The sequence below is a fragment of the Terrapene carolina genome, unplaced genomic scaffold (genome assembly GCF_002925995.2).
Source record: "Terrapene carolina triunguis isolate 2854851 unplaced genomic scaffold, T_m_triunguis-2.0 Scaffold234, whole genome shotgun sequence".
NCBI lineage: Eukaryota > Metazoa > Chordata > Testudines > Emydidae > Terrapene > Terrapene triunguis.
This window is the reverse complement of record NW_020664585.1, coordinates 7,427,080-7,454,892: the sequence shown is the minus strand read 5'-3', so window position 1 is coordinate 7,454,892 and position 27,813 is coordinate 7,427,080. Positions and strand designations below refer to the sequence as shown.

At 48.7% G+C, this 27,813-nt stretch overlaps 1 protein-coding gene across 1 annotated transcript in view; it reads right to left on the bottom strand.

Moving 5' to 3' along the window:
• Positions 1-1,416: 1,416 nt before the first annotated feature.
• Positions 1,417-27,813, bottom strand: part of HIP1R (huntingtin interacting protein 1 related) — a 57,694-nt gene continuing 31,297 nt past the window's right edge. The window contains exons 7-32 of the mRNA XM_024196166.2: positions 26,623-26,684; positions 24,350-24,490; positions 22,229-22,286; positions 22,042-22,117; positions 20,948-21,085; positions 20,089-20,147; positions 19,934-20,006; positions 19,298-19,481; positions 18,770-18,858; positions 18,128-18,244; positions 17,161-17,262; positions 15,641-15,835; positions 14,541-14,688; positions 13,628-13,714; positions 12,551-12,658; positions 10,993-11,129; positions 9,070-9,180; positions 8,746-8,804; positions 8,289-8,319; positions 8,095-8,157; positions 7,328-7,428; positions 6,453-6,558; positions 5,380-5,503; positions 4,321-4,382; positions 3,542-3,745; positions 1,417-2,850 (exon numbers count right to left, since the gene is read on the bottom strand). Of these exons, the coding sequence (XP_024051934.1) occupies positions 2,803-2,850; positions 3,542-3,745; positions 4,321-4,382; positions 5,380-5,503; positions 6,453-6,558; positions 7,328-7,428; positions 8,095-8,157; positions 8,289-8,319; positions 8,746-8,804; positions 9,070-9,180; positions 10,993-11,129; positions 12,551-12,658; positions 13,628-13,714; positions 14,541-14,688; positions 15,641-15,835; positions 17,161-17,262; positions 18,128-18,244; positions 18,770-18,858; positions 19,298-19,481; positions 19,934-20,006; positions 20,089-20,147; positions 20,948-21,085; positions 22,042-22,117; positions 22,229-22,286; positions 24,350-24,490; positions 26,623-26,684 (2,683 nt within the window). The 3' untranslated portion in view covers positions 1,417-2,802. The remainder of the gene's footprint in view (positions 2,851-3,541; positions 3,746-4,320; positions 4,383-5,379; positions 5,504-6,452; positions 6,559-7,327; positions 7,429-8,094; positions 8,158-8,288; positions 8,320-8,745; positions 8,805-9,069; positions 9,181-10,992; positions 11,130-12,550; positions 12,659-13,627; positions 13,715-14,540; positions 14,689-15,640; positions 15,836-17,160; positions 17,263-18,127; positions 18,245-18,769; positions 18,859-19,297; positions 19,482-19,933; positions 20,007-20,088; positions 20,148-20,947; positions 21,086-22,041; positions 22,118-22,228; positions 22,287-24,349; positions 24,491-26,622; positions 26,685-27,813) is intronic.

Below are 27,813 nucleotides of genomic sequence, written 5' to 3'. Positions count from 1 at the left end.
CTCAGCCCCTGAGCCAGAAGCATAGAGGAGATGTGTCCAGCTAGGAAAGGCAAGGAAATGAGCTAGCTCAAGCAAGTATCGCTGAGCTGCTCTGTCCTGGTGCTGCCTCACCTCCACCCAGACAAAAGTTTAGGGCAAGGCGAGGCAGAGACTGATATTTATCTGTGGGACTGGGATGTGCTGGTCTATTTTGAGGGATATGAATATTTACTAAACATTAGTGGCATGTGATCAGGAGTGGTCTTTCTGTGCAAACCAAACAGAAGTCCCAACCAGCTGCAGTGTTTTAAGAAGGGCCAATTTCCATTTCCAATGCTAAAAATAATTGAACAGAGTGGGGAAAAGTGTGAACAAAAACATGGTATTCAAGAACACTTCCTTAATCACAAAAAAACCCAAAACTTAGCTGTTGTCTGCATTAACTTGACTCATTAGCAGAACCTGCCCCTTTGTTAAATTGTATCCCCTTACCTGCCACAATTTATAATAAAGATATTAGACCCATGAACACATTTTATTGCTTGTTTGAGATTTACAAAAGAGTACAAAACCAAGCTTTCCTGCTACTAAAATATAACAAACAGATTTCAGTATAAAAACAGTTACAAGCCTTCAGCTCTCCTTTTGCTGTGAGAGTTCCATCATGTAGTCTTGTCTTCACACTGAAAAGTTGATAGCAAGCAACCGCTGTAGACTGTATGTCAGTACTACCTTTAGAAGTGATTTGTGGTGTGGTTGTCTACATGGAAATACCTTCAATTAACTGGGGGGGGGAGGGGTGCAGTGACAGGCTAAGTTGTCACCTGGATTCACTTCAATTATCAGAATTCTTGGTTCTGAGTGGTCAGATTCCTTAATTGAAATCCTGAAGTGACAAAAATCACTATCCCGGAAGTAAAACGTGGTTTCAGAAGACATATCAGCCAACATTTTCAAGCGGGTGTATTGCTGCATAAGTTAACCTTGTGCATCCACATTTGAAATGCTGAGTACAGGGCTCTTTGCACAATGAACAGGGCTTAAACTCCCATCGAGGATTTCCTGGAGCCCTGCAGGAGGCGCTGGGTCTCAGGGCGTCTGTGCCCAGGGTTTGAAAATATGTACAGGAGCTCTGCTCCAGCTGAATTTAAGCTCTGATAGTGGGACAGTTCATTCTAACATACAGCGGGGGAGTCTATTATTTTTTGTCAAAGAATAGTCACGGTCCAGACTCCAGAGAAACATTTTTTCACACTGCAATAACCATAATAAGTAAAGATTTCAGGGTCTATTCAAAAGTGTCTGGTGGTCCAGATTTGGTTACTGGTTTGCCTATGGACTCCCCTTGCAGTATACCATCAAATCACTATACTGCCTGGGCCATGCTCTCAGCAGTGGAGGAGGCAAAGTACCAAATCACTGGGGGGGGGGGGGGGGGGGGGGGGCGGGGAAGGCCAGTGCATGGCTCTATGCTGCTGATCAAACAACGCATGAAGATAACCACACTTCCAGTTTAGAAGCCTGATGTGGCAATGTGCCAGTGACCTCTCCCCTACAGTAGAGAACAAACAGGATGGGAAGTGGGAGTTGAAGCCAGTTCCAGGCTATCCCTAAGCATTATGTACTGAAGAGTAGTCACATATTCCTATATACCACACTTCCTAGTGACAGAGAGACTGGGTAGGGCTAAAACATTTCCATCTAGTCCTTGCAGTCCCAACCAGTGCAGCACTGGGCTAGGGCATGAGACCCAGGACCTGAAACTGACTTCACAAAAGAGATCTACAATGAGCTATAGTGAAAGTGACTATTGTCCATAAACAGCAAAAAAATATATATTATTTAAATAAAATGTTCTCAAATCTAAATGTTACTAGTAACTCAGGGGAAGGAATTTTATAGTATTTAAACCAACAGAGTCTCTTTAAATTAACATCTCCCCAAAATTTTTATTGCTGCAGACTTTCTACCAATAATTATTACATGGATATTGTACACCAAGATTGTTTAATTCTGATAATTATCTTAACTATAAACAGTGAAACTATTCCCCTGACCTTGATCCATTAATAAGAAAGAAGTTTGCACCCTTATTGCCATCATATATATTAACTAGTTCTCCCCTGTATGAGCCCTGTTCCTTTAAAAACATTTAAACATTGACAGTTTAAAACTAAATTATGCCTCTTCCTTTGAGTACTTACCCATGCAGAGACATCCGTTACCCTTTCTCAACCTGCCACATTATTAAAGCAAATGCTGCAAGAAAAGAGCAACTTCCTACTTTAAAAACGTTTCACATTTCCTTAAAGTTTGTGCACTACAGTAGTGAGATACACCTACATTTACTTAAGATTCCTATTGCTGATAAATAAAAAATCAATCACCTAGGAGAGCTGCTCCAATCGCTTTCTGTAGAACTGATGTGCCACGTGGCATTGTTAGCATTGCTTTAGTAAACGACAGTACCCCAACTGTTCTAGTGATAGAAAGGAAGTGTAAAGTCATGTTATTCTTCACACGTGGCAGTCAGGAGCACCAGCCGACCAACAACAGCCTGCCAGCTTGAAGGCAATTCTTGGGTTAATCCAGTTAGTATCTGTTTAAAACACAGATAAAACAGCTTTGGAATGCCTACATCATGGTACGTGGAGCTCTTCCTGTGAGGGGTAACGTGGTGCCTGCACAGTCTGAGCCCAGCAGGATTAGGAGGGGCAGGAATCCTAGCCCCCTCCACCAAGACGAAGTGTACTGTGGCTGGAAGGCGAATGCAGCAGCCCACGCCTCCTCTTCCTTTTGTGCTGAATCAACTTCTGTATCCCCCTAGAAATTTACAATGTGGGCCTGAAAAACGCCGTCATGCTGCTTCAGCTAAAAATGCAACGTGGAAAAAACCCATTAATCAATTCCATTGGTAAAAGGCATCATCACCACCAGTGCCAACAGCAACCACCCCAGCTGGGTCCTTTCACCAAAGCAGTAGTGAAAGAGCTGTCAACGTGCCCTCCTGCCCCATTCTCTGAACCGCACTAACCGTCATCACAAGGGGAACTCTCCACCCTTTGTCTGGAACTTGACTGTAGGTTGTTTGGGGCAAGGACCTACCTAATTCCATCTCTAAGACCCACCTAGCCCACGGGGTATAAATACTCATCATTCATTGGTCTCCCAGAGGGCAGGTGCACTGCTGCTCCATTTCCCCTACCCCCTGCGTAAGAATTCCTGGCTGGGTGGCAGGACTGTTACAGAGGCAAATTGAGACACACGCCCCAGCCTTCATTTGTATGAATCCCACCAGTTTAAAGTGCACTGGGGACTATTCATGCTGAAAACACCGAGTGCATGCAGCAGACACGGTGTTGGACTGGGCTGAGCTCTGGGAACTGCAATTCCCATGTTCTAATTCCAGCTCTGCCACTGACTCGCTGTGTAGCCCCAAGCCCGTTGCTTCACTTGGCTCTGCCTCAGTTTCCCCTTACACCAAACAAGGATAAATAAGACATAGCAACCACCAGAGGTGTTTAGTTAGCACTGCTGAAGGGGAATGGATCAGAGAGAATACCTCACAGTCCTGTTCTAGGGGGAAGGCAGGTTTCTGAGCCAGTGGTGGCTTCTTCAAGATGCTCCGCTTTGGAGCCACAGCTGGTTTCCCATCCCCCTCATCTGGGTCTTCATACACTCCAGCCAAAGCGTAATGCTTCTTCCTCAGCTCGCCGAGACGAATTCGCTCATTCTCCAGCTTCTTCTCTAGTTCCAGCACCTTCACCTGCAGAACAAGAAGCCCTTTAGTCTCTAACCCCAAGCTGCTGGGTGCACACCACTATGATCCCTCTAGTCATAGGCAGCAGCAGTCAGAGAAGGGGACCGTTCTCCCATCACATTATGGTTTATGAAGCTCTCGATCACGGCTATGTTCTTTAAGGGGCCTAAAGCTCTTAACGGTATCACGGGGCTCCCCTAACCCAGAAATGCAGCCTCTTCTGGGGTAGAACGTAGCAGCCATTCTGCACCAGGATCACCATACAACGAGGTTAGCTTTAGAGTGAGCTTTAGGAGGGGATGTGACGAAGACATTTCGGCTGTTGAACCACAAGCTGAACTTTAGGCAGCTGCAGTGTCCCATCCTAATACATTCTGCTATATACTCCTATTCTAGGAGACTGAACTCTTTGGCAACAAGGTCAGTTATGTCCCATTTTATTGCTGAAGACTTGTCTGCTTAAATCCATACCAGAGATTCTCAGAGACTAGTTCTGAGAGGACGGCTGGGAGCACTCCGTTTGCTAGATCAGTAAAACAAACCTAGCCCTGTTTGCCTATTCTCAACCAGGGGTGCCATACCTGTGCCTCCATTTCTTCCTTCTTCAGTTTGATTAGCGACATGCCAGAGAAGTCCATAGTATCTTGTGGGGGGAGAGGGAGGGAAGAGGGGGGGGGTTAATCCTGTAGCTTACAAGGATCATGTCCCAACAACGATACAGAACAGAGCCAGCTGGACACACACACTCAGTCCAAATCGGTGGGGAAAGTGCTAGTGTAACCCACTGGTGAGTGTGTTACTAACCCTCTCTCTGTGCCCAATCCACAGCTGAAGCACGTATGTCTCAACCCCAGGTGCAGAGCCATGATGACTCTAGCTAGCTTGACCTCTAGCCGCTCACACTTCTAGCTTTGGAGTTCCCTTGTTCGATCCCTGGTGTGTCAGCCAGGATGGATGTTGTCACACTAGTTCCCTGGAAACTTTATAAACAGGGACCCAAATATTTATGGGAAAAGACTGAAAAGTTTGATCCTGTAACAGCTACTTTTCTCTTAGTCCCTGTGGAAGTTATTAGAAATCACTTCCTAGATTGTGTCTCCATTATGGAATATTTCACATTAAATGAATGCTAAACTATTGCAAAAATTATTTTTAAAAGTTCAATCACTGAAAAGTTTTAAGGAACAATTGCAGCTGGTAGTTGGCGTGCGACTGCAGGAGAACGATACTCATCTCCTCCTGGCTGCATTGCAATTTGGGCCTGTAATTCACAGTCAGTAGTTCAGGCTTGCCTGAATGTTTGGTGCCTAGACAAAGCCCTTAAGATGGCCCTGTGGAGGCTGTAGTAAGAGCAGCGGTGTCAATGATGGTAAAAATGACTGAATGTGCTTCCCAGAGCCCAAATAGAAGCATAGGTCTCTGCAGGCCAAGAGCCCCAAACCCCAGAATGTGGGAATCCCATAGCACTCAAACACTGATCCACCATTATATTCTCCTCCCACCAGCCCTGTACGGGCGCTTAGCAGAAAGCGTATAAATTATCTGCTCATTTGAAATGCACATGAGCTGACACTTGGAGTCAGTGTGAGAGTCATGTATATTTCTGCACTGAAACCCCTAAGGCTCTGTTTACACCTCACCTTTGTCTTCAATCTGCTCTTGTCCGGACTTAGTGGAAGCCACAACATTGGCCGCCATTTCATTGACATTGCGTGAGCACTCCTGGAGCTTGCCCAGGTTCCTGCTGTTCTTATCGGCTTTCACCTGCAAAGATCAACCAGGTGTTTTCAGAGTTACTTAGCTACAAGGGAACTGCAAAGAGAGGCCAGTCTTTTGTATGTATGCAAACACGCTTCCAAATGTGTGCGTGAATGGAAACCTGAACTCTTTAGATTCTACTCAGAGCCAAATGAGACACAGCTAAGCTGCGGAAATGGAAAAGGGGCAAGACGTCATTTGCTTTTGTTTGAAAGAATCTGGTTATTTTTAAGAGACGCTGCATCAAGCAGGCTAGGCCCAACCTCTAGGTTTTGTTTTTAAAAGGTTATTTATTTTTTTAATTTAACATTACTGCAGCAGAATGCTGCTAGTCCATAAGAACCTGAAGATGAAATGGACTAGAAGCAAATGTGAAATTGACTAGTTTATTTTCATTGTCGGATGTGACCAAAATAAGTGAACTAACAAAGCATCAGTGGTGAAAAATAAAATAAGCTTTTAACATACTTTTAGTTTTAATCAACTAACGTTGCAACACAGATAAAAGACCCCAATATCTATCTACCTATCAATCATTTTTAACCTTTAAAAACCTCTTTTGTCCATATACATTGGAAAGGTGGCAGAAAATGGAATATATATAATCTCCAACACAGATGTCTACAGTTATTTATTCTGGGGTTTTGTGTTGGTATCAGAACTCTTGCTACAGAGTCAGCTCAAAAGGAGAGGCAAGAAGGTTTTGTATCCTCTTTTCAGAGGCCAGCCCTTCTGGAGATGAAGGATTCAACATCTCACTTTAAAAAAAAAAACATAATTAAATTGAAAAGTAATAATTCCTCTCCAAGAGAGAGTTTTGCTTAGCCTGCACTGAGTCTGAAGGGGAGGCAGACCCCCACACATTGATGCCTAGATGTGTCCCCACCAGAACAACAGAGGAGACACTTGTCACAGCTTACACCTCTTTCTTATGCATTTCTGTTCAAAAGTTTACCTTGGATGCAGCCACCAACTGGGCTGTGCTGGCTGCAATCTCATGGGAGCAGACAATCAGTTCTTCATATTTGCCCGTATGCAGGACCACTCTGTCTGCAGATTCTCTAGAATATAGATCAACAGTGAAGTCTGATTAGAGAAGCCTGACATAAGGGAAGTGCAAAGCTATTTATCCTTCAAACTCTGCATGTGGCTTTAAGTAATTGCTTGCAAAGCTTTTCATTGAAAGGGTTCATGTATAGAGGAAACGTGCTAAAACCCCAGAGTCTAGCAGTACTTGAAGGGTGTAAAAACCAAGGAGGAAGGGGATGATTAGAGTGGTCCTGGATTCAGGCTATCAGAAAACAAACAAACACATTGCTGTGAAATGTATCAGGCTGTGGAATATTCTCCCACAGACCCAATCCTACCATTCACACCGGTCAGAATGGAGGTCAGACTCCTGGCAGGACTGAGCCCTACATTATTACTACTATTTCGATTGTGGTAACACCCAAAACATATTCCATATTTGCTAACAAGAGGAAGCAAAAATCCTTCTCCTGGGACAAACCTTAGAATCTAACGTCTGTATTATTAGGGGTCGATGATCAGGGGAAGGTGGGGCAGCAGCCAGGGAGACAACACTACCTGTTCAATTGATTGAGGGGCTTGGGTCTAGAGAACTGGGATCCTACCGCATACAGTCTATTTGGTCAGCTCTAAATTCAGCTGCTAGGAAACCGGAGTGCACATTGGTTACAGGTTACAGCATATACAGGGGTTCTGTACACCCACAGTGCAGCACATACTGAGGGTAACCTCCTGTGCAGTGCATGAGAAACATTTCCAATCTGTGACTATTTAAAATCGACAGGCATTGCAGATACCTACACGAGCTGCGTGGCTCCCCATCCCACAGCTTTGGAGGCAGAGATCAAGCCTTCCGTCCAACGGGAGTTCTTAGCATAAAATTCTTGTGTCGTTGCTGCCCCCTGTTGTCACGAAAATGTTAGGTCGCATTTAATAGGACACACTTTGCATCAGTTTCTAAATAAGCCATCAACATATCAAAATAGCTGTCACATTTTCAAATTGTTCTTAAAAGTGTCAGCTCCCTTGAATACACCAGACACAGCATGTCCCAGGGCACCGTGGTCAAACAAACGTATGCGACCAAAAACATAGAACGTGCAGGTGAAATTTTCCCAAAACCGTGAGGCTCCTAAATCCATATCCAGGCACCTACCCAGAAGTGGCGCAATTTGCAGAAGTGCTGTGCCCAAAGTCAGGGGGAGCTGCAGGCTCTCCACAGCTCTGACAAATCAAGTCACATTCACTTAAATACCTAAATCTATAATTCTAGGCCCCCCCAGGATTGACAATTTTGACTTCTGTTTAAAATAGACTGGATTGAGTCATCACCATCCTCTGTACATTGACCAGGCGTGTTAAGATGAGAGCAAACATCTCCTAAAAGCACAGGTTATGGATGCGTTTTTCAATAAACACCCCACGTTTCATAGTGTACGGTCTGCTTTAGAAACTGTGATGTTAGGTTAATGTTTGCGCAAGTCGAGCAATTTTTGAAAAAAATTCCTCCAGTATTTCATGTCAGCCCACAAAGAGGAGTGGCTGTATGGTCCCAAAGTGAGCCTCACCCTTCCACTTTCGACAATCTCCTTCTGTAGCTTGGTGGACGTCATTACGAGAAGCCTAATTGCCTGAAACAAATCAAAGCAGACTCCATTGTTTCACAAGGATTTTATAAAGAGCGATTGCTCAGCCAAGCATTTTAAATTACACCACATATTTCCAGGGATTTTAATGTAGGTTTAATATCAGAAGTACCGACCTTCATCAGATCAGTGCAGGAGTTCAAAATTCTGTTGGAAACAAGGAGAAAATATTTAGCAAGTTTGATTGAGGGAACATCTTCCGTGTGATTAAAATAAAATGGAAATGAAACCAGATCAAGGGGAACCCGGTTTGAGGGACCCCAGAAAACAGCTTCAAAACAGATGCAGCAATGTACAGTACGTGGAGTTTTGCAGTAAAATACATTTTAGCCCAGCATGTTATATTGGGGACATGCTTTTTCCCCACTCTGCAAGAGATAACATTTTGCTTGAACATAAGAAATCCAACTGTGCTGGTGATGGTACAAGGCACACGAAAGGCAGGTTTGTCAACAGAGACACCACTACACAGATGGCTTCATTTAAAGAGATCTATGTCCTCATTAATAGCTCTTCCCCTCAAAAAGAGAAGCTCCAGATTCCACTCTCCCTTAGTTGATACTTTTTTCTCACCTCTCGTTCACTTCCAGTTTAACACCAGAACTTTTATTTCGGGCCTGATTCATCATCTCCTGTTGAGAAGACAGGAAGAGGTGGTTAAAAACTGCCACCGGATTGGCTGTGGTAGGAAAAATAAAGGAAGAGGGGTTCCCTTCATGAGATCCTGTCAAATGAACTGACGTGGTCAGGTCTGAGAATTCTGGATCCCTGTCTGCCTCGGGGGCCTTGATTCAGAGTATGACAGACACACAGCTCTACTGGGACTCAGGCCAGAAGTCTCACACAGATTTCCGATTTTTTCTCTGCTAGACACAGAGTCCACGGTCTTCATCTCACCTCTATCCTTCTGACAGCATCTTCAGTAGCTGCTGAGGTGGAGGACATTTCCTTATCAACCATATCACCCAACTCTTCTTGCTTGATGTCTAAGCTTTTAGGTCTCAGCTCCTGGCAAAGGGAAGAAAGCGACGAGCCAGCGTGAAATCAGGCGCCAGGATAAAAACTTTCCCAAAGATTTCAAACAAACAACTAGCAAGAATCTCTCTTTGGCCTGGAAAGAGCAAAACCCCAAGAACAAACCTCTCCATAAAGATGAAGAGCTGGGAATGATCCAGGTGAACCAGAGTCTTGCAGTAAATATATCAGAGGAATCTCAGAGAGGTTCAAAGGGTCATAAAGGAAGTTTGATTTTCCATTTAAAGAAAACACTCCAAAGCCAGGGACAGACCTGCACTTCACAATGGTGCCATTCTCAGCAGGCAGGAGTGCTGCGGTAGCTTTCCAGAGCACGCGGAAGGCAGAAGAGCTCGTTGTGCTATTAGTTAGTAGCATATTAATGTATAATGCTAGTGGTGATTTGGGGCAGGAGGGTGGATGTGGGTTTGCAAATTTTTCACGGTTTCAGGGAGCCACTTACTGGGCTAAAATAACTTGATCTGGTCTAAGGGTATTTCCACTGAAATGCTACCCACCATCATGTTATTTTAACCCCTATAAATGGCTCCTGGAATTAAAATAAAGCACACGGGGAATTTAAAAAAAAAATCAAATACAAAGATTGAGATATTGGACTTTGATCAGGTTCCTGCAGAACCCAAATGCACAGGAGAGAGAGATTCAAATTAGATCTTAGGTCAGGATTGTCTCCCAATCTGCGCTTGTACAGCCCCCAGCACAACGGAGCCTGCTCCTACATAAGGAGGGTGGGTGCTACAAAAATACAAATAGAATTAATGTATCAAGGCTCCAGGCTCTCACCAACATTACGTTCAGTTGGGGGTTGTTTTTTTAATCTAAAAAGAAAAAAATAGTCATTTGTTCCACATTAATATCGAGACAAGATCATAAAGAATGAGACATGAAACCAATTCCAAAAGAAAGTTTCCTTTTTCCAGCCGGGGCTTGGAATGCCGGACAATAATTCAATACACACTTAGCTTTTCAAGTGTAACCAAATACAAACACAGAACTCCTGCCCCATGACTGCAACAAAAAGAAATTAGAGGGGGTTTAAACACAGAGCAAGAGGAAAGAGGTGACGGACGAAGGGAGCTGGAATACATCACAGCTCTGGATTTCTGGTGTAGAGTAGTGAGGAGGGAGGAGCAGCCATGGATGGAAGAGAAGGGAGTCCCTCATGCTAGCGCTCACCACAGTGAATGCATAATTGCCTGCCAGTCTAAGACACAATGGTGGGGTCCTTTGGGGGCCGGCTGGTGGTACCAAGAGCAAATGCCCATCAGGAAGAGACTTGAGGAGGGAGATGTTCTGGGACCTGGAATAGTCATTTCTGAAGAAGGTAAAAATGCCATGTCTAAAACCCAAGCCAGTCCCCAGCCTCGGGTATAACAAGCTGGGAGGATCCGACAGACTTTCCAGCAAGAGAAAAAAGTGAAAGGTGTTAAGCTCCTTGCTGCTAAACACTAATCTGCACTCATCGCTAGCCAGCAGAAGCCACATCCCTGCAGAGCAAAGGCTTAACTTTGCCGCTATAAATAGAAACCAGGAAACCACCCGCGCACATCAACAATGGCAGAGGAAGCCAGGGGGCGCCACTTGCGGACACTTTCGTTTCCATCTGAATCATCTGAGCATCCTCCTACTTGCATGTCTCGGCCCCAGTGGGTCAAATCTTTCCTGGTGTGGCTCCTCTGGATTGGATGGAGTTACACCCAGGGTGGATTTGTCCCAAGACAATGATGTGTGTAAGACCAAGTGCTCCTCCACGAGTGTATCCCCACTCCGAGGATCGCCCCCTACCTGGCCCAGTTGAAGGATGCCCTGTAGAGTTCTCCTCACGTCCTCCGGGTTTGCCTGTCTCAGCAACTGCTTATCCTTCAGCTCGTTCAGATACTCCAGACTCCGATGCCCACAGTCCCTGCAGGTTTCAGTTAATTCTGACAGGAGAAAGAATCTCAGTTACGGCAAAGGATTAAAAAATTTGCAGGCAGTTTGTTTCCTTTGCGCGAAGGGAGGTATGGTCTAGTGGTCCAAGCACAGGACTGGGGACCAGGAGGTCCTGAGTGCTAATCCTCACATTGACACACTGACTCCCTCTGTGGCTTCTTCCTCAGACACGTTGGGTGGGTTAAGCAACATTTGTAAAATGCTTTGAAGAGTGTGATCTTAGTGCCAAGTATTACAGTGGAGAAGAGAAAATAAACAACAGGAAAGACCACTAGCCATAGGAGACAGTCAGGTGAACAAACAAGGCGAGGCAGGAAATAGGGAGGTAGCGTGGCCTAGTGGCCAGAGCACGGGACTGGAGCTTGAAAGACATGGGTGGCTGTGCCACTAACTCGCTGCGTGCCCTTCGGCAAGTCACATTGTCTCTCTGGGTCTGGTTCCCTGCCCGCTCTTTGTCCATCGTGTCTAGTTCAAAAGGAAGCTGTCTGGGGCAGGGACTCTCTCACTACATGTTTGCACAGTGCAGCGCTGATATAGCTAGGCGCTAGTGTCATAAAAAATAAGGGACAGCCTGCTTCAGGGAAGGCTTTGCATTCATCCTTGGCAAAGAAGGAAGATTGCCCGTAACATTCAACTAGTGCATGTCTGGACAACAGAAAGGAAGATCTGCTGAAGCCTGCACCACATTTAGTAACCGTAGAGAGGCGCTTAGTCAGATCTGCCCTCCCCAGCCCTAACCACTGCGTAGTGAGTCACTCAAAACCCCTCCAGCAGACACGAACCTTCCTGCTTATTATCAGATGTGCCCCTCACCTTGCTAGGGCCGCAGCGGCACAAGAAAGTACCGGCTGCACGTGCACATCCTCTTTCCATCAGCCAGGCGCCGACAGCAACAGTGGGTCCTGCCACACTCCCGCATTCCATGTGGGTTGCGGGGGCCCCCAGAGGCCCAATGCACTAGGCAAATGGGGAGCGGGTTGTTTTCAAACCTGCACCAACCTCTGGCCTCTGCTGATTAAGTGGAGCTGGAAATCTGGGCAGGTGTTGAGAGCAGGGGAGAGCCCGTGAACTTGTCACTACAAGGCATTAGATGTATTAGCTGGTTGGGTCTCAGTCCAGTGTCTGCATCACACAAGCTACCAGCACCTTTGGCACTAAAGGGCACCATGCTGGCAGAGAGACCAAGGCCTGACTGGACCACTGAGATCGAAGTCGCCTGTTCCCACTAGGGCGATCTCGCACATCAGGCTGGAGGCACCTCAGCAGGGTAGTGGGGGGCTCCTGCACTGGCCCGGGCTACACCGTGGCTGCCCTGGGAGTAAACAGGACCCAGGCTGCCCGGCTGGTGCCAGTCCTAACTGCGCCAGGGTTTTTGAAAGCACCTAAAGCAGGCTTTGAGTTCATTACTCACTGTCGGCATGGTCAGTGGGTGCCATGTGGGACGTGGCACTGCCATTCACGATGGTGTCGGCGGTCAAGTGAGCAAACTGGGCCAGGGCCGCCACCAACCCAGTGGCATCTATCGAAACAAAGAGAGACAGGCCACAGGGTGAGCACTGGACACGCAAAGGTCCCTGCGCCAGAGATACGTTTCGGGAATCATTCTAGGCGGGAAGTTGCCTGCTTGCTGGCCATCGGCTCGCCCTTCTCCTCGCCTACACCAAGCGTTTGTCAGCGACCCCCAGAGCAGTGTCCGAAGTACCAATGCTCAGAACTGGGACACACGGTGAATCGGTAACTGCCTGACGAGCACAGAGCAGCCCACGCACAGACCTGGGAGCCAGGGACTCCTGCACCCTAGTCCGAGCTCTAACACCGACTCACTGGGTGACGCTGAGTAAAATCACCCTGGCCAGCCTTTGCACGAACAGGAGCCTGACGTCGAGGCCAAAGGGACATCTGCACCTAAGTCTCTTGGCTCCCTTTGGAAATCCCACCCGTGGGAGCCTAAATATGAAGTTAGGAGGCTGAACAATCCCTCCAAGTCTCAGTGTCCCCCAATCTGGGAACACTAATCCTTAGTTCCCAGATAGAGAGGTTGGGACTTGAATACCCTGAACACAAGAAGAGCCTTATTAGTTAATTCATGTGCAGGTATTAAAATGCACCTGTCAGAGCTCTGAACTCACAGAAATGGCAGCCATGGGCCAGCACATCCCACGCTCCCCAACCCACCCACAACCAGAGTTTCCAGCGCTCTCAATGCCCAACTCCCCCCACCTCCTCCCTCCCAGGCGGGGAGCCCAGGCTCTCAGCACTGGGGCCATGTTCCAGGGTATTGAACGTGGCCCGTCGCCGTGCGATTTATTTATTTATTTACACCCCACGGATTTCACAGACACATTAAGCATACAGGATTGTTCAAGTCTGGACCAAATCGCAGCGACCACGCCCGAACTTCCAGGTCTGCCCATTTCAGACGTGCCCTCCCGCGGGACTGGCCTCGGTGCCAGCTTCCGATCTGGACACACGGCCCAGGCGCCTTTACCTGTCATGTTGGTCATATACTGTGCGTGCCCGTTCTCCAAGGAGTTCACAGACTCCAGCGCTACCTGCGCCCGGCTGATGAGGTAATCTGCAAAGACACCAAGGGTCAAGTGAAGGCGAGGAAGGGATTACGTGGGACATGGGCCTGAACAAGGCCACGTACCTGTCTGAACAGCCCAAAGCTTTGGAGGGTCTGGATGCTGCAGCTGGGCCCCGCTCAGGAGAATTAACCTGTTCCTGGCTTTACAGGCCATGCTGTCCTAGTGTGACTGCATTAGTAAGAGGATACCTCTGAGTGCTGAGCATCCAATCGGGGGCTGAGCCTTTCTTTTGCCTTTTGAGTGCTACAGTTATTTTGAGATGCCTCCTGTTTACTGAAGCCCAACACTCCTTCAGCCGTGACCAAGCTGCTGCTGACCTGAGCCCCCTGGTTCACAGAGCCCTGCAGCTATTCGGCGCGAAGAGCCATTTCCAGACCTGCATCTGAGCCTGGCATCTAAGCCTGGGCACCCAGAAGGGCACAGACAGCAGAGCTAACAAACTGTTCTGCCGCGGCTTGGCTGGCCAGATGGGGGCCGAGGGTGGGATCAGCAGTACCTGTCCCTTCTAGAGGGGATCTTCCCTCTCCTCGCACTCCAACAGATGTCCAGTTGCCTAAGCCAAAGGGTGTGTTCAAGCAGCATTAGGGTCTGACTCACGAAAGAAGGAAAATTCTCTGTCGCAGATAATTCACCCCAGGGAAAGCCAAGGAGCCCAGAACCCCTCAGGCTCAATATTTAGCCAAGAAGACAGTGCCAGGGAGGCTTATGGGGCAGCATCACCCACCTGCCAGGCAGAAGGCACAGAGCCAGCTCGCATCTGCAAAGCTCGGCTCTCCCTGGCTGCCAACGGCCGTTGGCCGAACAGCTCCCTACCTGGAGAGCTGGTGCATCGGATGTGCAAGGGGTCGTCCAGCTTGGCAATGGCGTCTTGGATGATGTTCTCTGCCTCCTTCACTGTCCCCTGGAGCATACCAAACTGGTCATCCAGAAGCTTCTGCTGGAGGCTCTGCTCCTGGTTTTTCTGTGGGTTGTAAACAAAAGACATTACACATGCTGCAGGGTCTCGGAGTCCCTCCCAGCCTGCAGCTGTCCATCTCTGCAATAATCATTTCCCATCCGCAGTGCCCTTCCGCCCAGGGTCTCAGTGGGCTTTACAGACAGTGCCCCAGAGGCTGGTGGGAAGTATTACCTCCATTTCACAGATGGGGAAACTGAGGAGAAGAGGTAAAGTGACTTGCCCAAAGCCACACAGGGACTTTCTAGCAGAGCCCAAAAGAGAATCTAGGGTATGTCTACACTGCAATTAAAAACCCGTGGCTGGCCCGTGCCAGCTGACTCGGGCTCACAGGGTTCAGGCTAAGGGGCTGTTTAACTGCAGTGTAGATGTTTGGGCTCAGGCTGGAGCCCCTCTTCCCTCCCACTCCTGCGCCTCACCCACAAGGCCAGCCTTCACCACGCAGCCACACTACACTGCCGTCCAGGACAGGGAATGAGAAACGGGCTTCAGCAGGCCAGGGGGTTATCCGGCATGAGGCCAGAGTGAATCTTGGGGATAGTCAGGAGGCAAAGATGGCCTTTCATTGCAGGATCATACAAAGCCCAAATTAATGGCAGAGTCAAGAACAAACTCCCAGTTCACTGCTCTGACCGCTGGGCAATACACCCTCCCAGAAGGGCAGAGATGTGGAGGGGCTTTGTTTATTGCTGGCTGCAAATCAATCTGCCCACGAGAGAAGCTGTGTCACTGCAAGTGACCATTCAGGTTGTAAGGGGTTTGCCACGTCAGCCACGTGACATTTGCAGTCTGACCACAAAGTGATTTCTTTGGCATTAGGTAGATTCATTCCACACTGGCTAAGCCTCCTGCCTGGCTCCTTTCTCTGCATGCGCATCACTCGGGGCCCCAGCAGGTTCCGAGGGGTGCTCGGGAAAGGGGCTTCTGCCCTGAGACCCTAAACATTTCTCCCCAGTACCTTTTCCATGAGTTTCCCCTGCAGCTCCCTGATTTCTTTAGCACTCCTCTCTGCCTCCTGGTTCAACAGCAGCTCCTTCTCCTGAATCAGGCCCTTTACGGACAGCAGCTCACACTCCTTCTCGCTCACCGACTTCCTCAGCGAGTCCTTCTCAGCATGCAGGGCTTCCACTTGGGAGTGGAGCTCGGAGCCAGCCTGAAAACAAAGCAGGAAGAGCCAGTGTCTCAAAACTACTCACACACAATCCAAGCCCTCAGCACAAATCTCTGCCTACTCCACTATGCACCTGGTACCAACTAACCCGCATGACAACCGATGCCAGCCTGGGCCGGCCAGCCATGGGGGATTCTTGGCCTTCTAAAGATCTGGGAAGGAATGTAGTGCTCTTAGAAAGCGATCGGGGACCCCTCCTGTTATTCAGCAGCAGGGCAAGCTTCCCTCAGACTGTTCTCCTGGAGGGACCAGCACAGGGGGTGGCGTGAGATCACCATGGCCTTGGCCTCTCAACTAGTTAGCACCAAGTCCAGTGGTGGCTTCTGTGAAGAGGACATGCACCAAGGGGAACGGGCCTGGGACCCACCAAATTCATTTACACACAGGCCACTGGACAGACAGCCACAGCCACTGCAGTCAGGGACCTAGACATGAAAGATGTATAGCCCATGACGAATCCCCCGAGACAGCCCATCCCCATACAGCATCTGGGGTGAGATTCTGTGCTGCTCATCTCAGAGGTGCAGCACAGAACTCCCAGCCCAGGGCGAGTCGGCCTGCAGTAGCTTTAAGCCACCTTTGTGACCTCTGAATCCTGGGCTGCTCCAGAGCTGGACTGGCCTCCGCTGTAACTTGGTACGGTTCTGGGGGGGTCTAAGTTACAGCAAACTCCCAGGGCTGCGTCATGCTGTACCTCAACCCAGGCCCACTCTGCTGAGACTTGCAAAGGGGGGCTCAGGAGGCAGCCCTATAGCTGTCTTACACAGGACCTGTGCTGTGGAACTCTGCCCCTGGAGAGAGAGAGACCTTTTAGGGCCCCTTTATGCCATTCCAGCCCTTTTATTCGCAATAGAGGGGTTGGCACAAGGGTGACGCTCTTGGGGTTTATCCATTTCCTTATAACTCCAATTCTGCAAGCTGAGATCCATTGACAGCCTCTGCAGTATATTCAGGTTGCCATCTGGTGGCTCGTGCACTCAGAGAACCTGGTTTTAATGAACATGGGGATCTCCAGGATCTGAGTGGGAGCAGTTGCCTGGTGCCCTGTGGGTCTGAAATGCTGCCTAAGAGCAGGAAGTCTGCCAATGTATTGTGTGGTCATCTACAGAAATGCACAGGGGCAGACATCCTTCATTTCCTTCTCCAGCCTGTCGCAGGGATGCCAGAAAGTCCCCCACAGTTGAAATGCATCACCGGGCACTCTCTTACAGGCAGGATTCTGCTTGGAGTCCAATTCCCAGAGGTGCTCAGCACCTCGAAAAAGCAGTCCCCTTCGTGGGCGCGTTCCTACCATCTGGGCCATGTACCTGCTTGGAATGGCTGAGCGAACTCTGAATCTGGGTCAGCTCTTCTTTCTTGGCTTCCAGTTCTCTCTTCAGCTGCTCCATCTGCAAGGTCTGGTCTTCAAGCTACATTTGCAGACAGATGGGAATCAGAGAAGGCATCAGGATAGCTCTCCAGTTTTACTTCTGTGCCCTTATACAACGGCTTTCTACAGCTCTGCAACCCAGGGGGCCACGGGCAGGGCAGGGCAGCCCAACTGCTTCAAGAAACAGGAACTTACGTTTTCCAGACGTGACTAGGGATTTTATTTGAGAGACCTCGGCACATTCTGAATACCAGGCCCCTTTATAGTGCCAAGCTGGGCTCCCATAATCTTTAGTCACGGCTGAAAATTTAGACCCACCCTGGAGATTTCATGGACAGACGGACAATGAATCAGGAGGAGATGTGGGTGAAATGTGCCTATAAACCACGTGACTGCCAAGGAATCTGGGCAGCGACAACCTGAGTGACGCCAACACAGGTCGTTAGGAAGGGTTTGAATCACTAATTGCCCCTGAAGGCAGAGGGCAGGCTATGTACCGGAAACAAAGAAGAGTACTAGACCATGTATCGATCACACACACAATGGGCTAGTCGGAGGACTGCTCTCTGCTTGGAGAATTTCAGTCCTTCAGGCAGCTGATTTTTCAGAGATGCTGAGCGCTCCCAGCTTCCGCTGACCTCAATGTTCAGGGCAGGCTGCCGAGGTGCTGCAGGTGCTCAGCACCTCAGAGGAATCAGGCCAGAGATGATCACTTGATCTCAACGCAGCCTCTTATTTTGTGGCTGCCAAACCAGCGAAGACACCTGCATGTGTAGGAGCAACACAGCTCTACACACAATTTTTTCAGGTACAAACGTGCACATTCATTCCTGCAGGAACAAGATCAGCCCTCGAGGCTATTTTGGTCAAAACCACGGCAGAACTTTGGGCAGCAGTAGACATACCTTCATCTCCGACTCCCGCTTCACCTGCTCCATCTGAAACGCCAGCTGCTCTTTGACACGAGCCACTTCTTCCTGGCTCTGCTGGGTGACTGTTAGTTGCTTGGCAGTATCTGCATTCTGAGCACAAGAGAGGAGGATTGGAGAGTTGTTTCGGTATATCAGGGGTGTGTGTGTGTGAGGGGCGGAGATGGGGAACCTCCAAGCACCACTGCTAGGATTGAAAGCGTTTCATGGCTCATTCAATCCAGTCGATTCAAATTCCAATTTCCAAATTCCTCATTCGATCCTTCGCCTCTTTACTCAGGCCAATGAGCCCTGGCAGGATCTGTATTTTGGACAGCACCTTTCATACAAAGTACATATCCCCAAATGCCACAGGTAACAGAAAGAAAGAAATGGACAGGCCCGAGAAAAGATAAAGGGGTCATGGAGAGACGTAGAAAGGCTGCAGATGGCAGGAAGGTGGTCCTGAATTAACAGTGTCGAGATTGCAGGGTCGGGCAGAAAAGAGGCCAGGGCTAGACAGGCAGCGGCAGCAGGGGAGTGGAACAGGGAGAGAAAAATATACAAGCTGATTTCTGTGACGCCCTCTGGCTCCGCTAAAGCCCCAGCGATCCTATAGCCACACTAGCCAGCCCTCACCTTTCGCAGCAGCTCTGCGTGCGTGTTGATGAGCTCGCTGTGTTTCTCTTTCAGCTTGGCGTAGCGCGTTTCCGTGGCGCTGGCTTTCTCTGGCAGAGGCAAGAACATTCCCAGTATCAGTTACACCCAAGAACTCCACGCTCTGCACCCTAGTGAGTCAGTACTAACCAGCCTTCTGACCCACAGCTACTCACACACACAGGGGAAACACAGGAGACAGGAACAGCAGAGACTAGTTGCTAAACACGGGGCATCCTATTAAGCAGTTTGAGCCAGTTTGTTCCCATCACTTTGACATAACCAGCTAATGGCATTTCCCTTAAAAATATCTGGTCAAACACTGCCGGGTTTGGAGCTGTTCCTGACTAAGCAATGAATGGCTACAGGGAACATCCTCTCCACAAGGGACAGACCCAACACCACAGCCCTGGATTCAGCCACCCCTGGGCATCAAAGGTTTATTTTAGTTCTAGGCCCCTCGGCTCACACTCTCCTTCTCTCTCTGGAGTCTCTGAAGCTGTCACCTACTTTCAGCTTCAACGTAAAGCCCCTGCGTTCGGCTGCTCTCCAGCTGTGCCCTCTGCAGTCGCTCCACCTCATCCCGGAGCTGTTCGTTATCCACCAGAGCTTTCTGCTTTTGTTTCCGTTGCTCCTCCAGCTCAGCCTCCAGGCTGTTGATCTGGGCCTTGAGCTGCGTGATGTACCGCTGAGCCTACAGACACAGACACCTGCAGTTACCCACCCGATTCAGCGAGCCTGGCACGGACTGAGCACAGGGCTAGGGGCCAGGCACTCCTGAGTGCTAGGGGTGGCTTTGACAATGACTCTGACAATGGCCTGTCCGGGATTCCCCAGAGTCTACCTTGGCCTGTGAAGTCCTCAGCTAATATGCTAACACGCACACGCGCAATCTGACATGGGATCTCTGGGAATGGCCACTAGATCCAACTGGAGAGGAATATATTTTTCTAACAGCAAAATTCTCTTCTCCCCAGTACATTGAGTCACCCAACTGGTGACAATATTCAGCAAATGGATTCCAGGCCTGTCATCCAGCTGTGGTAATCCGGAAAGTTCTAACATGAGAGGACACCGGGCAGTGGCAGGGGACAGGAACTGGGTTCTTCCTCCTCCACCCCAGCTCACCGCAGCGCCAGGCTTTACCTCCAGTTTAATTTTCTCTAGCTCAGCCCGAAGCAAGTCCACTTCTTTCTTTAGGTTTTCGATTTGGAGATCCCTGGGAATAAAGAATGAGCCTCATTACTAGCCCAGAAAGCAGCAGCTCCCTCCTAGCGTCAGCTGACCGCCGTCCCCCTCACCTGTCATCCCGAACACCATTGGGGGGGCCGAAGGTCTGTTCAAATATATCCGACACGTTCTGCAGAAGAAAGATGGCACCAAGTTAGGCTCAGCCCTTCCAAGTGTCTGACAGGGGTTGGCCTAAGTCAGATTAGGCCTCGCTCGCCTGGTAACCAGTCACAGAAAGTCTGGGAAGGTGGCCCGGTTAATCTGTTTTGCACACAAGCAGTCAGTAAAGCCAGAGACAACAGTTGCAAGAAGCCCAATACCCTGGCTGCAGGAGAGAGCCCAATTCATGCCACTTACTCCCTACTGAGGCTCATCCACCCCAACAGCTTCCATGACAAACCAAGGCTCTCAGATTGCAACGATGTGAAAAAAAATATCCCCATGGTCCTTGAAAACATTGTTAAACGTCAGTGTCCTCCCAAATTCGAAGGCAAGGAGCTTCCTCAGTCCCTGGGTCTGCATCCCATGCTGCCATCAACTTCCCTGTCCTTCCCAAATCCTGACACCCAACCCAGCCATATTATACAGAATGATGCCTAGCCTCAGCTGTAACCAGCTGTTCAAAACAAGGAACAGGCAACCATGTGGGAGGAGAGGAAGAGTCCCGACCGAGGTTGTCCAGGGAGACTAACAAGGCCAAGACCAAACGTCTTGTCCTTCAGCACAGCGACACAGATTGCCGGAAATGCTGCAGAAATTACTGTACGGAGTGCAAAGAACAGCATGTGGCTCACTCCAATTCCATTTTTAAGCAACACTCCTAGTGTTCAGTGCCTTGGAATGGAGATTAACACAGATTTAGCACCCTAGACAGACTTTGGTTTTCTTGCCTTTCCAACACACCCCTGAGAAGAATCTTTGAGCTCTCACCTGCTGTTCCACTGGAGGAGCTGTAGTGATCTCGATTAAGTTTTCTGGTTCTTCGTCTTCAGGGGCCTCCTCGGGGATGACAACCACCGGTTTCACGTGCTCTGCCAGGGCAGACGCCCGCAAGAAGTTAGGGGGGCTCTGTCAAGACAACAGAAAACCAAACATGTTTCACCTGGTTGTGGTGAAATGAACTGACCAGTGCACCCAGCGTACAGCCCCAGTGCGGGTGAGCACATTGCTAGATCAGGAGGGTACCAGGTACCATCATGACTACGTTCTGTTAGTGCTTCAGCAGCTCAGGGTATGGGAGAGAACAAGATAGTTGTCCAGTGGTTCTCACTCTATGGCCCATGGGCCACTCGCATCCGCAGAGCCATTCCTGATGATCTCTGGAATTGAACACTTTGAGAACCAGGCAGCAGGGCCAGATCCAACAAGTGTTTCGCTCTCTCTTACAGAGTGGCCTGGACAGTGAAAAAACGGGGAAACCCCTGAAGTGGACAACTCCCTCCCTGCTGATTCTCCATGGTGCCTGTTGTACTGCTACCTTCCTTTGAAAGTCGATGGGAACCAGACACACTCTCGATGTCTGGCATCATTCCGGCCATCGGATCAGCCAACACTCCCTCTCTCTGAACGTGGAGCCAATCAAGGAAATTCATTGCTGAAGCTGAAGACTTCAGACCATTGAAATAAAGAGACTGCAGGACGCAGGACACACTCCCTGCACTGCTATGAGCACCTTGCGATAGGCAGTCGTTACAGGGAGAATTAAAGCTCAAGCAAGGCACCTTTAGCTCTGAATTCCCTTGCTCTTGGACTTTGAGGTGCATTTGGACACCTGGAGAGCCATGAGTTGCCCCTAGGCATCTGAGATCAACAGGGTTACCCTGAAGCGCCTGGTTTGGGTTGCTGGCAAGCCTTGTTTCAGAGCCCTCACTACAGCACTCTGCTTCCCAGGCTCTGCACGCACATAATGGATTGCAAGGCCTTTGGGGCAGGGACTCTGTTTCTGGGTATTCTGTAAAGTGTCGTGTATGTTTCTGGTTCCGTGTCAAAAGACATCAGCCTGCAGTAAGGAAAGCGGCTGGTACCTCTGGCAGCCTGGGGATCTGGATGAGCCGCTTGAAGTACAACATGTCTGAAGCCCTTTTAAAGAAGTTTTTGAGGCTAGAGAGAAGAAAACGGAAATGATTAAAATGGGAGTAGTGGGAGCCTTGGTGAACGGAGCATTCAGAACAGCTGCGAGCCACTGCCCCGCACTAGGGCGCCCTTTGTTACCTGCGGAACTGCTCGTGGAACCGGTCTCGGTGACCTTGCAGCGTATCAGCTGGCAGACCTAGAACAGTCGAGGAGATAAAGGAATTACCAGCCCAGCCTGAGAAACACAGCTGGTGCTAAGTCAGTGCACAGAGCACAGTACCACTCAATGCTTCAGCTGGGAAAGGACCTTTCCGTACACCTGATCCAACTAGCTGGAAGAAACTGCCCATGAAATACTGGGTGAGAAAGAGACCTCTGAACACTCCGGAGAAAATGTACTAAAATGTGATCTGACCACAAACTACTTAAAAAAAAAAATCCAGGTAGGGTCAAGGGGGTAAAGTCAGTCCCCAGAAGTTTTCACATTTGGAGATGCAGTTTAGTTATTGATGCCTCAATGGGAATCCAACCTGTTGCCTGTCAGATGAAAGTGACACAGGAATTCTGCTGTGTTCTACCCCAGCTGTGGCTGCAACTGTTGCTAGATCTCTTTTACATCTCATAGGACACTGGAAGGCTTAGCTAGCGAGTGCTTGGTTGGGCTATTCAGGGGAAGTTACTCTCAGAGTCCAAAGTGTTCAAGAAATGTACATTTCATTAAGTTTGTCCATAAAAGCTTGGCCTGGAAATTGGGAATGCAGGGTGGGAGACAGCCATTTGTGTTTCAGCCAAGCTCAATTTGATCTTTTAATCCAAGTGGTGAAAGGATGCTGAATCCATGATGCTGAAAGGAGACGGGGCTCTGACCCTCTCACATTTCCTGGGAATGTCGAGTACTCGGGTTCCCAACCTCCAGGTGAAATCAAACCCTTCCTCGCTGCTCCCTGGGGAACCAGTAACAAAGCATGTACTGCAAACAAGGGAACTAGTCAAAAAGTCAGCAGTGGAAACAAGTGGCCTATAGTCCACAATCAGAGCACATACTTTATAAACCTTCCATACACACAGCCAAGCCTGATAGTGTCACTGAGCTGCAGGGATATGAAAACTGAAAGCTGATTGCAGGGAAAGGTGCTCTGGGATTAAAGTGTATCTTTACAGTGGGGGAAGGGCCTTTAAAAGGCATCAGAAACCCAGGCATAGGAATGACTTGCTCAGCTCAGAACCGTCACATGCAGATCACTGCTTTAACTCTTTCAGCAAAAGGAAACTGAAGCTTGGCCCATGAAATCAAGCAAATGGCTCAGTGAGAGACCATCACGAAGGGAGACGTTTGCAAAATGCGCCATGGGGCACCATGCACATGGCTCACATTAGTTATCTTAAGCCAACACTTGGGGTTTAATAGCATAGCTGGCACCCAGCCACCGGGGTAAAAGGACAGATTAATGGCTCATGTAAGGGATTGTATATTAGCAATCACCTACCAACGCTCAGTGACAGCCAGCTGTATGCACAGACTCCGGAGCCTGCTCCAACCTAGAACCATCTTTAAATGCAGCCATTGCTGGAAGCGTTCCTGCTGTTTCCTGACTATTGTGCACTGGGAATTTTACTTCCAGAACCGTATTCTAACACCAAGCAATAGATGCCCTGCAGGGTTAAGTCTACAGCACAGAAAAGAAAGCGCCTGTCCCCACCAGCCAGAAAATTCATGCGAGAGCCCTGCTAACCCCTTGGCTGTCAGCCAGCATGGGTCTGGTCTCAGAGTGGACAGGGCCTGAAACAACTGGATATTGAAACAACAGACTCATAGATTCCAAGGGCAGACGGGACCATTAGCTCACCTAGTCTGACCTCCACAGAACTGCACCCAGTTACCCACGGCCCCTGCTTGCACAGCCGCATGGCTCCCCTGTCCCGGGGGTAGTGCACTGAATTAGATATTAAGCTACACAGTGTCCGGCACAGTCAGAAAGGCTGGGGCAGAGGAGGAGGCAGGGGCCTGAACGTGTTTTTCAGTGTAGTGAGGTGAAGGGTGCCAAGCTACTGAAAGCATTTCAGTGCCGCAGACAAAGCCAGCTCAGTGTTATAAACATGAAGCTGTTGCAGGTTGGCACCTGTTAATGGCTTTAACCCAGCAGCCAGAGCAGCTGAACTGCCACAGGTGCAGTGGTGTCTGCAAGTGGCAGATGCGACAGTGAGTTCAGACGCCAGAGGGGCAGAGCTTCAGGAAATCATGCACAGCGGGTGACTCACATGCGTGGAGCTTGAACATTAACTGGACGGTGTAGTGATAGAGGTGGCTGCAGTCCTGGATCACCTGGATGAGAGGAGCCAGCCTGCACTGAACAGACGACATCTGAGACACGGCCATGGCGGTGTTGAGCTGTCTGAGAACTGCAGGAGGAAGCGGGGTTAGGACTCTGCAGTGGTTTCATCTAGTAAGAGGTACAGTTAAATACAGGCTGCCCAGGGGCATGTTCAGGCAGGACAGAAGCGTCTCACTGACAGGCTGCTCCCAAGAGAGGAAGAACAGCCTCCTGGTTAAGATACTGGGCTGGGACGCAGGAGCTCTGGCTTCTAATACTGGGCAGATCACAGACAACTCCTGCCTGCGTCTATCTACTGCTACCGGGGGCGAGACCTGCACAGATGAAGTCTTTCCCCAGTGTCAGGTTACAGTGTGACAAGTTAAAAGCCACTGCAGTGCAGCTGGGTTGGCTAGCGAGAGCTTGGATCAGCTAGGTACACAGATTCAGGGTATGTCTACACTACAGGATTAATCCGAATTTAGATAATTCGAATTTGGGAAACAGGTTGTATAAATTCGATTGTGCACGGCCACACTAAGCACATTAATTCGGTTTTTAACCACATTAATTCGGTGGTGTGCGGCCACACTACCCCATTTATTTTAATCACATTAATTCGGTGGTGTGCGGCCACACTAACCCTAATTCGAATTAACAAAATCGATTTTGACGCTACTCCGTTCGTCGAGGTGGAGTACAGAAATCGATTTAAAGCGCCCTTTAATTCGAATTAACTGGCTCTGTAGTGTGGACGGGTGAAGGGTTAATTCGGATTAACGCAGCTAAATCCGAATTAAAGTCATAGTGTAGACCAGGCCTTGGTGTCCTTCTGGGGAAGCAGCATATGGTAACCCTGACTGAGCCTGCAGCTGGAGCCCTAGTCTCTTTGTTTACTCAACCTGCCATTGGGCAGAGTGGAGCGTGCCACCTGGATTACAAAGCTTTATAATTCACTACAAAGTCCATGTCTCTACCTACCACAAGTGGAATGAACTCTTAGTTCACATGCAAGGCCAGTGCAGCTGAACTAGACTAGTGGGAGCAAAGCAGCTGCCCCTCCTTGTGATCAGAACTTCCAGAGTTCTTCCTGCGAGTCAGAGTCACTTATGAACTACCTGGGTTCTCTCCAGGGGCTGGTTGGCACCGAGCACTTGAGGTTAAAGATACTGAGACCGAGATGGGCAGAACCTCCCTAGCTTTTATTCTCAATGGAAGACACCTGTTCTGTCACACCGATCCACCTGCTCAGATATCTCCCCTCAAGCAGCAGCCAATATTTGATGCTACAAAAGGAAGAGGGGGCAGGTAACCAATTGTGAAGGGTGATGAGAACAAAGGGGGTATCAGATTCCCTCCTGCTCCATGCTGGAATTGTCTCATGCCCTGGCCATGAGACTGGATTGCCATTATTGTAGATTTTGTAACTCCATGTCATCAATGGTCAGAAAATTATTCATTTCTTTTACAGAAATCCAGCCAGAATATTCAACTTCAACTTCCTCTGTGTTCAGATTCAAGTATTTGTGACTATAAAATGGCAGTTTTAATTCCCCCCCAGCATAATTGGATCATTTACAACCATCTTGGAGGAGACAGTAAGAGAATCAAGTGTTTTTAGTCACTCGGGAAGTGAAGACCATTAGAATATATTACGTTTCCTGCCCCCTCTCCAGCTGCACGTTCCTGGCTGGTTAAAAAAATAAAAAACAAAAATTTTAAGTCATCAAAAATTCTTTCAGAATGAGACTAGGCAAGTAACTAAAAGCAGCCTCGCTGTTTCCACTTGCCTAGCCCTTCAGCTCTCAAAGAGGACATTTCAGAAAGGGAAATGAATATTTATAAAGAATACATTACTGACTGCAATCTCCGGTTTATGGGAATAAAAGCTTTGCGTAATGCATGTAATTAACATCTTTGTATCAATGAGCAATAAAAATACATCTTTTCCCAGCACTACCACACATGGTTTGTCATCGTTCAGAGCCAATATAGGTTTGCTACAAGCAGTCAGATTGTTAAATATCTTCCCCAAATTGGCCTGTTTAGACAGTTGTGGTTATAAGCAAACAAAGCTGAAAGACTACTTTAAAAACCTATGGATCTCATTATTAGATGAGAAAAGACTAGCTCTTAACTTGATTACTGACCGAGACGAGAAACTAACATCAGCCTGGAGAAAATACCCCAAACAGTAGGGGACGGCGTCACACTGCTTACCTGACTCTGTGAGTTTGAGTTCACAGTCCATGTAATCAAACATCTCGACTGTGAGCTGAAAGCTGAAAAAACAAAATCCCCCCATCGTGTTACACGAAGAGCAAGGTCAGGATCTGCATAGAAACCCTTATTAAAAAAGATGCTGAAGTAGCACAGTATTGTAAGACACCTTCACAACACTGTCAGCTGCACTGTTCAGACCACAGCTCCAGTCATTTATTTTTACTATCAGCACACAGTGCCGGGGTAGCAAGCAGGCTATAAATACAAACCTAACTGCCACCCAGCAAGTGAGAGGATTACTACAGTACTAGATAAACTCTTGGTAATACTGCGGTAACAGTGCAAAGGGATACACTACTTGCCCTGGGTTTCCATTGTGTTTGGGGGCCATGACTGTAGGGTGCTGTCTTATGTTTAGTACTGCAGTGTTGTCATTGGGATGGAAAGCATTCCTGCAATGCTAACACACAAAACTTTCTTCCTCCCTCATCCCCGGAGAAGCAGTTATTACTACTGCACTGTGTGCCCTTTCGTCAAAAAATACTAAAGCACTCTACAGTAAAGGCTATCAACCATGGTGGTAACGCAGAGGAAGGTGCATGTTTGGGGCCAGGACCATAGAACGCTGTAATCTCTTTCCCCCAGCACCGGTGCACAGAACTGTTCTATTATCACCCGTTAGACACTGCCATTAGGACCCAAGATGCTGCAGAGGGCCAACACGTCCACAGAGAGAGAAGCAGATTCTTGCCCCTTACCCCATCCTGCTCGTGGATTGGACTATCGGCCCCCTCCTTACAGTATGCAAGTCACTTCCTGAGGGTTCCCAAACAGAATGAGATGAGGTTGGGAGTGGAGCCACTGGGCTATTTTTCATTGCATTCTGGTGCACACAGAATAAGAGAAAGTCAGCCACTGGCCCCTTGGGACTTCTGGGAAGCAGCTATCTGGGCATTCTTACCACGGGGTCCTGGCTGCCATCTGCCTAACAAATGGGCTTTGGTATCAGGATCACAGAAGTCAGAGGTAGATAGGTGGACTGTCCCTGTTGGGCCATCTAGGCAAACCCTCCCACCCCAGCTTGTTCCTGACAGGGTCTTTTCCACAGCTCTGTCCAGTCTTAAGAGACAAGGAAAGGGGCTTCCACCACCTCCCTTTGGAAAGAATCTAACAGATCTGACTGTTTCC